This window comes from Sitophilus oryzae, unplaced genomic scaffold, assembly GCF_002938485.1.
Source record: "Sitophilus oryzae breed Bouriz unplaced genomic scaffold, Soryzae_2.0 scaffold_771_pilon_pilon, whole genome shotgun sequence".
In the NCBI taxonomy this organism is placed as follows: Eukaryota; Metazoa; Arthropoda; class Insecta; order Coleoptera; family Curculionidae; genus Sitophilus; species Sitophilus oryzae.
In genome coordinates, this window is record NW_022147386.1 from 574,168 (window position 1) to 589,224 (window position 15,057).

Genomic DNA, 15,057 nt, shown 5'->3' on the forward strand with positions numbered 1-15,057 from the left:
TTTGATACCACACACTTGGTATATGTCGAGTGAAATTTTTGTTACAAACCGCAAGTTATAATTTCAAATAAACTATATGCGAAAATGTCAAAAGTTGACATATGATATGTCATTCTATTTCGCGTGTTGATTTCTATCAAATAAAGTAAAAAAAGGCCGAGGGTGCCATTTAAAAATCAAAAGTTGTGATGATTTCGGGTGAAACAGGAAGTGACCGAAAACAACTGAATACCTCAATCACTCCTAATTTATGTCATACACTAACATACCAAATCTCGTTTTTTCATCTAAAAAAATAAAAATGTTATAGGGGTGAATCACTTTTGAGACGCACCCGGTATACTACCACTAAAAATATTTGCACTTAGTTAAAACTCATACCCCTGTATCATCACCACCCTGTATTTATAATAGTGTAAGATTCGGCTGCAAAATTATTATGCCCACCACACAGTTAATCAAAATCTAATTTTTACATATTATTTATGAATAGGGGAATACACTTTTTAGGTGTGAATCAACGTTGCTGCAAATAGGGGTTGCCACGATTCAAAGTAATTCCAACTGTTTTCTACGGGTTCGGCAACAGTAATAAAAAACTTAGGAATTTTGTATAAGTGCAAAGTGCAAATCTAAAGTATGTATTAGTTGTATTTCCGGAAAATATTTTACCTTCTACAGGGTGGCTCAAAATGTGTGAGTGGATCGGGATGATTTTTTAAATGAATCCGCTGAAATATTTAAAATGCTTTAAATACAAAAAATGTTAATTTTTTAATTCTCCATCTAACATGAAATAATATCCAATCTTGATGTATTTATGAAAGACTTGATTTTTAGTCTTAACTTTGTACCGAACATGGCTCTATAAGAAACCTTGATTTTTAATTACAGGTACCAGTAAAAAGTGATGACGTATGCACTTCAACTTACACCCAAGCCAGAGTAAAGTTGGACAGCAGATACCAAATATGTGCCGGAGGTGCCAAAGGCAGAGATTCATGTCGTGGTGACAGTGGTGGTCCCTTGATGAACTATGTGTACGATGGTTCCGAAATCAACTGGTACTCCGTAGGCGTCGTCTCTTTCGGGCCATCACCCTGCGGAATGGAAAACTGGCCCGGAGTGTATACCAAAGTGTCGACTTATATGCCCTGGATCATTAAACAGCTCAAGCCATAGATATTTTCTCGTTGTATACGTTATACAGGGTGGTCCGAATTGTATGCGGGAAACTTTGGCAGTATAATCTGCAGGTAAATATAAGTAAAAAAGTTCGTATAAATTTATGTCGTAAAATACTTCATTTGGGAGATATAGGGTGTAGAAGTTTCATTTTAATTTCGATTTTTTCCAAATAATTTTTGAGCTAATGCCGAGGCTAATGCTGATATTAGAGTGAAAATTGGTGTCTGGATGTTTCTTGGAATGATAAATTCGATTTCGATATCAGTAAGACTTGTAGGGTTTATTACACTTACATATTTTTAGCGGTTTTAAAGAGTAATAACTTTTCGTCTATACCTGCATTACAGTACTGAGTAAAAATATATACATTTACGTCATTTTCTACGGAAAAAAGGTCTCTTGGTAAAAATAGCTACGAGTAATGGTTGTGTCAATAGATAGGCCATAGTTGACAAAAATGATACATGTTGAAATAATAAATTTGAAATAATTTTGTGTCAAAGATTCAACAGAAACTACTTTATTGAATCTCTTTCTAGAAAAATTCAAGATTTGCTTCAAACAACAAAACGTTTCCAAATTTATCAGTTCAGTCGAATTATAGTTATTCGACTGTTTAGTTAACATGATTATTTTTTGTCAATAATGACATGTATTGATTATTTCCACTCCAAATATTTTGAAAAATCTTGTTTCTCGTAGCGATTTTTACCAAGGTACATTTTTTTGCGTAAAAAAATATGGAAATGTATATTTTTCCACTCAATAGTTTTATTCAGGTACTGACGAAAGTTATTACTGATCAAGTATGAGTCACATTGACATCGAAATCAAATTTCCCATATCAAGAATTATCCAGACACTAATTTTCATCCAAATATTGACGTTAGTTCAGAAATTATTTGGAAAGACCCGAAATAAAAATAAAACTTTTACACCCTGTATCTCCGTAATTAAGCATTTTAGGAAATAAATTTATAAGAAATATTTTATACTTATTTTGCAGAATACGCTGGCCGAAGTTTCCCTTAGACAATTCGGACCTCCTGTATATTATATTGTTGTATATTGTACCTTTTATACCTAATTGTAAATTATATCATTAAAAGTAAAACACTATTTTCAATTTTTTAAATAACGAATTAAAAATATATAAAATGAGGAAAAAAGTTAAATCGTGCGCAGTATGTCTATTAAAATTAATTTATTACTTAATCTTAATACTCTTATTACGATGGATAATATTTTTATCTATGTGGTTACGAATTCCATTGATATTAGTCATATTGTATAGTGTTTTGTTTTATATAATGAACGTTAAAGTCAAATTTCACAAAAAAATGTAGGTATTAAACTAGAAACATAATAATTGAATTTTATTGTAAAGGAAATAGATAAAAATAATTTGTGTTCTGAAATATTTGAAGCACTTATGGAAACATTTTAAATAAAAATAGCTTACTTTATTTCTTACTGAATAAAGAATATAAGCTTATATTATCGTCTTGGTTACGCTAACCAAAATAAAAATAGAGTCATAACTTTCTTGGGACATTATTAACGGGAATTAAGATGCCATAATTCCCTCTACCTTTTATAGGCAACAACCATGAAATACAACAGAGATTTTGAGTAATAACATAAAAATGAACAATCACCTAACTACTCTAATACGTTGTGGAAACATACTCAAATGAGTGCCGAATTCATGCGAAAGGCAGTTTTTTTTCATAAAAACTGAACTCGATTGACAACAGCCATCAATTTTACCCGTTAATTTAATTTTAATTTAGTTTAGTTTTTGTTGTGCTGTTCCGCTACTGTTGTTTATTGAGTTTTTCATTATTTTTAAGTTTATTGTATATTTATCTTTTATTTTTGTAAAAATCCGTCAATAAGAATTTACTTACTTACTGCCATTACTGAATTGTATGCTGACGAGTATTTGACACGCATCTGAAGATGGCTACGCAAGGCGTTTTCTTTCATGAGTTTTTCTGCGACTGAAAAGCCCGATACGTGATGTTATCTCTCTTCCGCACAGCAAACTAATGTCGCCTCTTCACTTTTTGGTTGTCGTTGTTAACTGAGTTTACAATTCTTCTCCATTGCGTTCTATCGTGCGCTTCTTCCTTCCAATGATTCTGCATGCTTATCCCCTTTAAGTTTTCATACAAAATATCCCTGTACCTTTTGAGTTACCCCCCCCGGTTTCCTTTTACCGTCAGCAAGCTTACCGTAAATAAAATATTTTGGTAGGCGAAAACTCTTGCATCCTACATCCTACATACATGACCAGTCCATCTTAAGAGAGATTTAGTAATCATCACTTCAGCGCTCTCACAGCTAGCTTTTTCAAAGGTAGGTCAAGTTTGCCCCCCGTATTAGAGGAAATTCAAAAATAAATATACCACTATTTTGCACAATTTTGCACACCATAAATGATATTTTGCACACTTACATAAGAGAAACCAGAGCAGTTTTTTAAACGGCGGGCAAACTTGACCGTTCCCCCCTCCCATTTGTTACGAAATTTATTTATTCCTATGTACACCGATTCGGCTAATTTTGCACAATTTTGCACACCTATTTTTAAATTTTGCACACCCACCTGACGAAAGTTAAAAGGGATTGAGAATTTGAAATTTCCCCCCATCTGTGACTAAATTGAATTTTGTTTATATCAAACGAATCGGCTAATTTTGCACAATTTTGCACACCTGTTTTTGAATTTTGCACACTATCCTGATTAAAGTTATGAAGGCTTGAAAATTTGCAATTTCCCCCCATCTGTCTCGAAATTGAATTTTGTGTATATCAAACGAATCGGTTAATTTTGCACAGCTATTTTCGAATTTTGCACACTTTCCTGACAAAAGTTATAAGGGTTTGAATATTTGAAATTTGTCGCATTGTGTGTGAAATGCCCCATTTAAAAAAGCATAAGTATGAGTCATATTTCGAAAATTATAAATCTCAGCAACGTGAAAAACTGCACGGGACTTAGATTTCAGGTTTTCGATAATTTATAGCTTGCATGGAAGATCATTTATGAAACTAAAGATTCTACACACAGATTTGTCCTAGCCCTCTTACTTCCTGAAATACCGGACAAATTTGAAAATTTTGCATTTTTCGACAACCCTCATATACAGGGTTGTTCACCACATACGACACGGAATATTGTAGCTAAACGATTAGATTTTTACAAATTGTAAGTTTTGGGTTCGTTGAAAGACTATTAGAGCTATAATTTAAAAATATTTTTACAAGATACGGAGTGTCCCAAATAAATAAAAAATATCAAAGTTTTATTTTTTTAAATGGAACACTCTGTATATTATTACATTTTTAGTTTCTACGATTAAAATAAAGGTAAATTTGATTAAGGTTTATTACACTTAAACCTTACCGTTTTTGAAATATTTTCAATTTTGTGAAACTGCAGTATAAATTTTAAGACTTGATTTCTCCGAGGGTATCAAAGTTTTTAATACTAAATATTTACTGAAATTTATTTATTGATCAGTTATTGTGTTGCAATAATAAAAATTTTACTACCTTATACAGAGTGTCTAAATATTTATTTTAAATAATTATTAACTTTAAACGGCAATAACTTGTTTAATTTAAATGGAACACCCTGTATATTTTATGAGAATCAGATGCACAATTTAATTGTCTATCAAATTGTATTAAACCATTTATTACCTATCTCTTCAAGTTTCCGTAAAAAAATCATTTTCTTGTAATTTAGAACTCATTTATCAATATACCCATGGAATACTGACATTTTAGATTATTTTTAAAGATATACCAAATTTCTAAAGAGTACAGATACTAATATTGTCGATATAGTTCGTTTATTTCATTAAAAAATAAAAAAAAACTGTTTAAATATTTGTTAAAGAGGACCAATTAATATGATTTCAGTATTCAAACTACAGTAATTGACTGTTTGCGTTGATTAATAATAATTGCTCCAAATACTAAAAAACTGAATTATATATGTGTATTAGACAGTGTGGTAAAAAGTAACACTTTAAAAATGATATTTAATTTTTTGACACATGCTTATTTATAACAACAGAGACGTTCATTTTCATAACTTATTATTATATTGATTTCTGATTCAAATCCACCTTTATTTAGAATAATTTATTAACGAACACAATTAAGTATGTAGTTAATTAGTATTTGGGTGGAAATACTGGTGGTATATTTAATTAATGGTATACTCTTTTATAAAGATTTAAATAGTTTTCTTTTTGCATACAAATGGCCTAGTAATATGATCGTTTTAATAAAAACGATAATATTACTAACTAACTACATTGTTGTTTTAAAAACAATCTAAAATGTCAACATTCCATGGGTATATTGATAAATGAGGTCTAAATTATAAGAAAATGCATTTTCTACGAAAACTTGAAGGGATAGGTAAAAAGTGGTATAATACAATTTGATAGACAATTAAATTGTGCATCTGATTTTTATAAAATATACAGGGCGTTTCATTTAGATTAAACAAGTTATTGCCGTTTAAAGCTAGTAATAATTTAAAATAAATTTTTAGACACTCTGTATAAGGTAGTATAATTTTTATTATTGCAACACAATAACTGATTAATAAATAAACTTCAATAAATATTTAGTATTAAAAACTTTGATAACCTCGGAGAAATGAAGCCTTAAAATTTATATTGCAATTTCTCACAAAATTGAAATATCTTCAAAAAACAGTAAAGGTTTAAGTGTAATAAACCTTAATCAAATTTGCCTTTATTTTAATCGTAGAAACTAAAACTGCAATAATATACAGGGTGTTCCATTTAAAAAAATACAACTTTGATATTTTTTATCTATTTGGGGCACTCTGTATCTTGTAAAAATATTTTTAAATTGTAGCTCTAATAGTCCTTCAACGAATCCAAAACTTACAATTTGTAAAAATCTAATTGTTTAGCTACAATACTCCGTGTCGTATGTGGTGATCAACCCTGTATATATCTGGGTTATCTATCCTCTAAGTTATCGAAAAGGTGAAGGTTGGGTTCCGTACAGTTCTCCACGTCGCTGAGATCTATCATTTTCAAATATGACTCATAATGATGTTTTTTTTTAATGGGACAATTCACACACAATGGAACAAATTTCAAATATTCAAACCCTTAAACTTTTATTAGAAAAGTGTGCAAAATTCGAAAATAGCTGTACAAAATTGTGCAAAATTAGCCGATTCGTTTGATATAAACAAAATTCAACTTCGTAGCTGATGGGAAGGAAATTGCATATTTTCAATCCCTCATAACTTTAATCGGGATGGTGTGCAAAATTCAAAAACAGGTGTGCAAAATTGTGCAAAATTATCTGATTCGTTTGATATAAACAAAATTCAATTTAGTCACAGATGGGTGGAAAATGTCAAATTTTTTATCAAGTTTTATAACTTTCGCCAGAAGGGTGTGCAAAATTTAAAAATAGGTGTGCAAAATTGTGCAAAATTAGCCAATCGATGTACATAGAAATAAATAAATTTCGTAACAAATGGGCGGGAACGGTCAAGTTGCCCCCCGTTTAAAAAAACTGCTCTGGTTTCTCTTAGGTAAGTGTGCAAAATATCATTTATGGTGTGCAAAATTGTGCAAAATGTGTGCAAAATAATGGTATATCTATTTTTGAATTTCCTCTGGTGCGGGGGGCAAACTTGACCGACCCCTTTTTCAAGGACCGATATGTTTGAGACATGGTGGTACCATTTGATTCTTAACAGTTGTCTATCTAAGGTGTCTCTACTGCAACTTGTTTAATGCGTTCGTATGTCGACGGTACGGCACTCAGGTTTCTCTTCCATATAACATGGTGGGGATTAAATTTAATAGCCCAAAGTGCATCTCTGTTTACAGAGTCGAAGGCTTTTGTTAGGTCGATGAATGCAACATAAAGTTTACTATGCTGCTCCTTTGCTTTTTCCTGTAGTTGGCGGATGGAGAATATGGAACCAACGGGATACCGCAGTTGATGCGAAAGCCCGTTTGTGATTCATTGGGAGGAAATAGGCATTCAAACGAAAAATTTTCTGACATACTATTCGAAAAGGCTTCCAAATGCTACATAAACAAATATTCCTCACGTAACTGATTTCAGCTAAACGAAAGTTGAGCCTTATTAGGTATTGAAGAACATTGGAGGAAATTGTTTTTGTTTTTCTTTTTCAATTCAATACTTAAAGTAGTGCCCAGACTGTTTAGCTCATCATATCGGTTATAAAGAGGTATTTCTTCTATTCTAGTAATAAAAATTATGAATGATGAAAAGAAAAATGAAGATAAATAATGTAATATCGTTGTGGAAAAATATTATAATCGATCTATTTCAATGGGTAATACCAGTGTAGGTGATTTTTCGTGCTTGCCTGAGAGTTTCTCTTATTTGGCTTATGTATATTTATTTTTATAATGATCATCGAAAAACCCGGTACAGGAATACGGTATTTGCCGGTAACAGTTTACCTCGTTATTAGTAAATTTTACCCGGTAAATCGGCAAACATGTAAGGACAACCCTAGTATTAAGAAAATATAGTCCATTTTGTTCGAGTACAGCATAGCCTATCCAACATTAAGATTCGTGACAGTGACAGTTGTGTCTGTTATTTTAATTCACAAGTAAGTTTTAGTTTCTGTCATTTTTTGGATGTCGTCTGTCGAAATATTCTCTTAGTTGTTGAATAGACTATACTAGACCCAAGTAAAATGCAATAAAAAATAAATATAAAACTATAAAGCAAAAATAAGACTACCCGGTTTTACAATCACCAAAATACCTGAAATAATCGTTAACAAAAACTAAACAAGCAAAACGAAGGATTTTTTTATAAAAATATGCAGACATAATATTGTGATGAATATTACTGAAAAAATGCACAAAAGACGTCATTTCATTAACAATAATTAATTTAAAAATAATTATTCTAATAAAATATAGTTTTTTGTTTCTGTTACCATTTAGGATGTTAGATTTTGGAGAATAAAAATGACTATTCGAATATGTATTCTATAAGGCAATGCAAACTTATATGTTAAACTTTGTTCGTATTTAACTTTGCACAAGCCTTGGACAAACCCGTCGTCAACAATTATTACTAACATCCTGTATACAGTACCGATAACAAAAAGATGACTCCTTTAGTAAATATTCCTAAAACGAATTCGAGACGAATTAACAACAAGCGAACGAGATTATCTTATCAGAGATCAGTGAAACGAGCCCAATATATAGCAAGCCTGCACAGCCTGTTGACTTATTCCAAAATGGCTCCTCCACCACCACCTCACGACCCACACGGCCCACCACACGGCGGCCCTCACGGCGGACCACATGGCGGACCACATGGCGGTCCCCCTGGTGGGCCCCATGGAGGCCCACCTGGCCCACACGGACCACCAGGTAAACAATTGCTATTATTTATTTATAAAAAGTTTATTATGGTATATCTACGAGTATTTGTTCTTATTATTTCGTCTTCTATTATTATATTAACGGTTATTGCTGAAATATTATTGCAGTCAATACGAGCAACTTATTCATATTAAAATTATAGGATAAAAACAAACACTTTTTTTTTAATTTAAGTAGAAATAAACTGTAAACCTCTATACAGAACCCCTAAATTAATGAAATAAATTAGTGGTTTCATATTTCAATAAGCGTAGAAGTTGGTTTGCCTCTAACTACAATGTATATATATATATATATATATATATATATATATATATATATATATATATATATATATATATATATATATATATATATATATATATATATATATATATATATATATATATATATATATATATATATATATATATATTATATATATATATATATATTGATAGTAATTTTCAATTAGTAGAACTTCTACCAATTATACTTAAAATATTTCGAGGAATGTTATTTTGGCTCCTGATAATCATCCGCAAAGAGACAGAAAGAGTGGTTAAAAATAAGGAGTTTGCTGTGACCGCAAAATATTGCTAGGATATTTTATCAATTTTAATTGTTCTTTTAGTTAATCTTTTAGACATTGCGAATAATCGTAAACTAATAATTATAAAGGATAAAGCTTCATTCAGAACCTCCCAATTTCAATTAATGGAATAAATTAGTGGTTTCAGTTAGCGTAGAAGTTTGGTGACCTATTTTTAATGTAAGCATTCAGAACGTAATAATTAAGGGTAGTAATTTTCAATTAGTCGAAAAAGTTAACAAACTTTTGACTTTTCCACTAATTATACTTCAAAATTTGCGAGGAATGTCATTTTGGCCATTGATTATCATCCACCAAGAAAAATTTTGGTTAGAAAAAGTCAAAAGTTTATTGTTTTATAAGCTAAATTCAAAGAGCTAAATAGTATGCTTTCTCTATGGATACAACAGACTACCGCAAGCTGTTGCTAGGATATTTTATTAATTTTAATTGTGTTTTTTTAGACATTGTGAATGATTGTAAACTAAAAAGTATAAAGTGTAATTGAAACCACTAATTTATTCCACTAATTGGGAGGTTCTGAACGAAGCCTAATTGTAGAATGTAGAAAGTTTAGGAGGGGAGATAATCACCGCGACTTTACAGATCTATTGTATGTTCTCCTTTCTTGAGTTATATCGAGTTATAACAGTCCCAGAGCTTTAACAAAAGGCAGTATCTGAGACGGCTCCACACAGCTCTCCATCCTCGACATCAGCCGTACCAAAGTTCATGACACGAACGGTTGTCGTCTAGACGCACTCAGTGATAAGGTTTTCTGCTGTTTCCCCATTTTCCCCACAGAATCTGCATTCGCCGTTGTTTGATAGCTTCAGCCTACTGAAGTGTTCGTTGAGGAGAGAGTGTCTTGTGAGAAACCCCTAAATCCGATGATTGTTTTTACTTTAAAGGATAATTATTGAAAATACTAATTTATTTCACTACTTTCGAGGTTCTGAATAAAGCTTATAAATAACTAAAACACTACTGCAGATTTTTTTAAAGAAATAATAAAGACGTAATTTTGAATATCTCAAGAGGTGTACAATTTTTTAAAATGCTTAAACATAAATTAGGTATTTTTGAATTAGTTGAAAAATTTTAAATAAAAAGTATATTTTTTTGTCGTTCCTTTTAATATTTTAGCTTTACCGTCATCTCTAAAAATGCACGTGATATAATTCTGAAGTTTTTCATGCAAAAAATAAATAATCGTATCCAAAAGACTACATTAGCTTGCTTTATTATATTTGATATTTTTGGCAAGTACAACTTTTTTTATGCAATGGTAGCTCTCAAATAATTATAATAACTATATTCTAATTTGCCATTTTTGAGTGTGAGTCTAAAATAAGTACAACTTTTTTTATGCAATGGTAGCTCTGGAAAAATTATTATTTTATATTTTCGGTTTGCCATTTTTGAGTGTGAGTCTAAAATAAGTTCAAAAATTTTTAGGGCTCTCATAAGAGAAATATATTTTCTCTTTACCTTTTTAAATAAGCCCAAAATAGTTGAATAATTATTTTACTTTGAAAATAAAAAAAAATATTTTGACTGGATTTTTGCTGAGGTATTTTTTTATGTAGGCTATTAAGATCGGCAAAAAAAATAATTTTACTCAAAATGAGTTATTTGGGTCATAAATGACTTAAATACAAAATATTTTCATGGTGTCTGTCTGTCTGCCTGTCTGTCTGTCCGTCTGTCTGTAATACGATAACTCAAATACCGCAAAATTACAGTAGCTAGCGAAACGCGGTTTTCAGTTTAAGATTAGGAATAATATTTGCAACAAAATTTGTAATAACATCAAAATCAGTCAAAGTCGCAGTTTTTGAGATAAAAAAAAAATTGGAAAAATTCCTTTACTTTGAAACTAAAAGAACTGCCTACCAACTTTTTATTAACATATTTTAGTATGGACGGCTATACGGGAAGGATCAAAACCACTCCCAACCCTACATAAATTTTAATATAAATATTTTCCGACTCCACCGAAGGTCGATTTTATTTTTGTAAAATGGTCCCTCTATAATTTACTTTGACTCTTGTAAAAAACGCCACTATTCATATTTTTTTGAGAAAAAAAAAATATTTTTCCATAGCTGACTTATATAAAATGTTTTTCGTTACATCAGCCTAAAAGCATAAAATCTTTTATGCTCTAATAATCTAGTTGGCGAAAATAAAGAAATATATATTAGTATCACCATGTATCATGTTAGATTATGTTAGATAACAAACCTGCGGCACCAAATTTTTTTTTTAATTTTCCCGGAAAATGTTTGCTCTTATTTCAGAGACACCCTCTGTAGTAAAAAAATTTCGTATAAAGTACATACAATCATAAGTACAATTATCAAACATTGTCATTTCTATTTTTATAGTAGGAACTTAGACAGAAATAATGTAGATAACAGATAAACCAAAAATGTATATGTTGTTTGCTATCGCTAATTAAATATTTACTATGTTATTATCGGTTATACGAATAAATATACTTGTGGAATGTTTGCTAAAGTATTATCTTTTTTGTTACAGGACATGGTGGACCACACCATCCACCTCCTCCATGAAGAGATTAAAGAAACAGCATGACTTTCATATATCAAGAAATTAACATTTTTTCTACACTTTTTCTCCTCATTCATCAATTAGAAATAAACATTTTTGATTACTTCTGTAAGTCGGATTTTTATTTAAAATTTCCTAAATAATATGTCATTGGTTCAAAAGTTCTCTACCTGGCTCTAGTTTTCTTCCCTTTTTCCGACTGGAAAGTAAGTTACGGGTAGCGGCTAGACAGCTAACTTTTAATCCTTAAGGATATTTCGAGATTTTTCTTTTTTTCCTTCTATTATAAGCTTAAAGCTACCTAAAATTCGAAATTTGAAGTTTGTAACTCTTCTAGAAGTACCTTAGAATTTTGATGTGTCAGTGAGACAATGTCGAAATTAAAGAAATTTAACGAGCGATAATTCATAAACTATGAGCTATAATTACCAGATATTGTGGTACCCTAGCCAGCTATGTCTAGTCCAAGCCAATGTTCTAATAGACCTATGGAGAGAGTACAAAAATATAAATATCTAGGCAGTTGGTTGACCGAAAACTTGGATCAATCAGCAGAAATAAAAGTTCGAATAGAAATAGCCAGAGCATCTTTTGTAAAACTCAAAAAATGTCTCTGCAGTGGAGACATCAACTTAAAGCTTAGATTAAGAATGCTAAGGGGTTACATATTTGCAACTCTACTGTATGGTTCAGAGGCTTGGACACTTAAAAAGACCGAAATGGAGAAGCTTGAGGCATTCGAAAGATGGTGTTATCGTGACTGACAAGGTTACAAATGTAGAACTGCGACGCAGAATTCAGAAGGACGAAGAGGTGATTAACATCCTTAAAAAGAGAAAACTTAAGTACTTTGGATACATAATGAGAGGACCTAAATATGCCCTGTTGCAGAACATAATAGAAGGAAAGATAAAGGGTAGAAGGAGCCAAGGAAGAAGAAGAAGAAGAACATCATGGTTCAAGAATTTGAGAGAATGGTTAGGAATGACTTCAAACCAGTTATTCAGAGCAGCCGTTAACAAAGTTAGAATTGCCATGATGATTTCCAACCTCCATTAGGAGATGGAACCCGAAGAAGAAGAATCCAGCTATAGTATATCTTCATGTGTAGTGAAAATTAATGTTCTTGCTTTATCCACAATGAAGTTACAGGGTGGTAAAAAGTGCCGCTAATACCTTCGAGAATAGGATGACTCGGCTGTGCTCGACTTGGCGGGGGCACTGCCGTGCCCTCTGATTTAAAAATTACAAAATGGAAAATCATAATATTCTTGAATAATACGTTTATTTGAGGTGTAAATATTTACTTATTTTATAACAAATTATACAGATCTGTATAATTCGATGTACCTAACGCTTTACTTGTCAGTTAAAACGGAAGACCGTCTGAAGAACTGACCGCAGTTCTGAAGACGCTCTTCCGTCTTAAGTCGGTCCCCCGATATTTTCGGGATATGTTTGTTTTCTAAAAAACATCCTATTACTGACATTAGGTGTACAGGGTGGGTCAAATTCGACGCTTTTAAATGGAAACACCTTTTTCTATAGGAGATAGACGAAAACTAATATCGGTGTCTGAGCTCAATTTTCATCAAAAATATGATGGTGAAAACCGCATATCAATATCTGTTACCCTTTCGGAGTTACGGGGTGTTTTTCAAAAATGTGCATTTTTAACAAATCGCTGTAACTTTTTTGTTATGGAAAATATTGTATTTCTATGAAAACATTTCCAAAGCACCTTTTTACGTAGAATTTACTGGTTTAAGTATAATTTTTACTGTACTGTTGTCATGGGAATATTTTTCTGTTATAAGTGCAGTCTAAATAAATGATTTTGATTTTGATTTTGATAATGTTTTTAACATTAATAATTTAAGAGTTATCAACAGAAAAATTGATTTTTTATTTGGGACATCCTCTATATTTTTAATTAACTGAAAAGAATTTAAAATTACCTTTTCAAAAATATAGCACACTTGATATTTTGTTATAATCCCCTTCGAAATACAGAATTTTCGCAAAAGTTCGCCACTTTTAATTAGTAGGCTTTGGACCCCTTATTGATGATATGCTTTTAATGGAACTCGAAAATATATTTTTCCAGCAAGACGACGCACCGCCTCTGAACGCTGAAGTTATTAGCAAATTTTTGCAGCCAATTTCAAGAATAATTGGATAGCTAACCAAGATCCCAGCCGTTGGCCGTCCAGGCCGCCTGACTTAGAGCCCATGGATCTAATCCTATGGATATATTTGCGAATAAAGGTTCCTTATTCTTCCGTATAATCTAGACAAGAATTAAAAATACTTAGCAGTTATGAAAGGGTATACCCTACTGAGTTAATGAATTCCGCGAGAAATGTTCAAAAACTGCCCCGTCTGTCCATAACAGATATAAGGTCGATATGTCGAACACCTGTAGCAAAATCTCATGTCTTGGTTTGCTATTTATTTTTATTGTTATTAGATATAGTTTAAATGTGTTGATATTGGTTAAATATATTTTAAATTGTTATAAAATTCTGCATCTCTCATAGCAAATATTATTTTCGTTTTAATTGATGCTCACAGCTAGAATTTTTTTGCATTACAGCCGGTGCCATTCAAAGCCTGCTTATTTAAAGCGGGCGAATTTTTATATACTCTATATCTCGAAGAGGAATGGAGCAAAATATCAAGTGTGTTATATTTTTGGAAAGGTAATTTTAAATCCTTTTCAATAAATTAAAAATATACAGGGTCTCCCATATAAAAAATCAAATTTTCTGTTGATAATTCTTAAATTATTAATTTAAAAAATATTATACTTAAACCATTAAATTCTACGTAAAAAGGTGCTTTGGAAATGTTTTCATAAAAATACAAAATTTTTCATAGCAAAAAAGTTACAGTGATTTGTTAAAAATGCATATTTTTGAAAACACCCCGTAACTCCGAAACGGTAACAGATATCGATATGCGGTTTTCACCATCATGTTTTTGACAAAAATTGGGCTGCAGACACCGATATTAGTTTTTGTCTATCTCCTATAGAAAAGGGTGTTTCCATTTAAAAGCGTCGAATTTGACCCACCCTGTACATTTGCTTAGCACTAGTCTTAATAATTAAAATTCACACATACAATAGACTAAATAACTGCTTTAAAAAGAACACTTCAACATGTCCAATTTTAGTACAAAATGATATTCAGGCTAGGACACATACTAAAAAAAATTGGTCATGTGCACGAAGGGTTCCGTACCATTCATTATCTATAC

At 31.2% G+C, this 15,057-nt stretch overlaps 2 protein-coding genes across 2 annotated transcripts in view; both read left to right on the plus strand.

The window, feature by feature from the left end:
* Positions 1 to 2,307, plus strand: part of LOC115888508 (CLIP domain-containing serine protease 2-like) — a 29,486-nt gene extending 27,179 nt beyond the window's left edge. The window contains exon 8 of the mRNA XM_030908258.1: positions 895 to 2,307. Coding sequence (XP_030764118.1) covers positions 895 to 1,182 — 288 coding nt within the window. The 3' untranslated portion in view covers positions 1,183 to 2,307. The remainder of the gene's footprint in view (positions 1 to 894) is intronic.
* Positions 2,308 to 8,350: 6,043 nt separating this feature from the next.
* LOC115888483 (histidine-rich glycoprotein-like) lies at positions 8,351 to 11,908 on the plus strand. The gene is made up of 2 exons (XM_030908228.1): positions 8,351 to 8,636; positions 11,764 to 11,908. The coding sequence occupies exons 1-2, from the start codon at positions 8,366 to 8,368 to the stop codon at positions 11,796 to 11,798; spliced, it is 306 nt and encodes a 101-aa protein (XP_030764088.1). The 5' UTR covers positions 8,351 to 8,365; the 3' UTR covers positions 11,799 to 11,908.
* Positions 11,909 to 15,057: the final 3,149 nt, after the last annotated feature.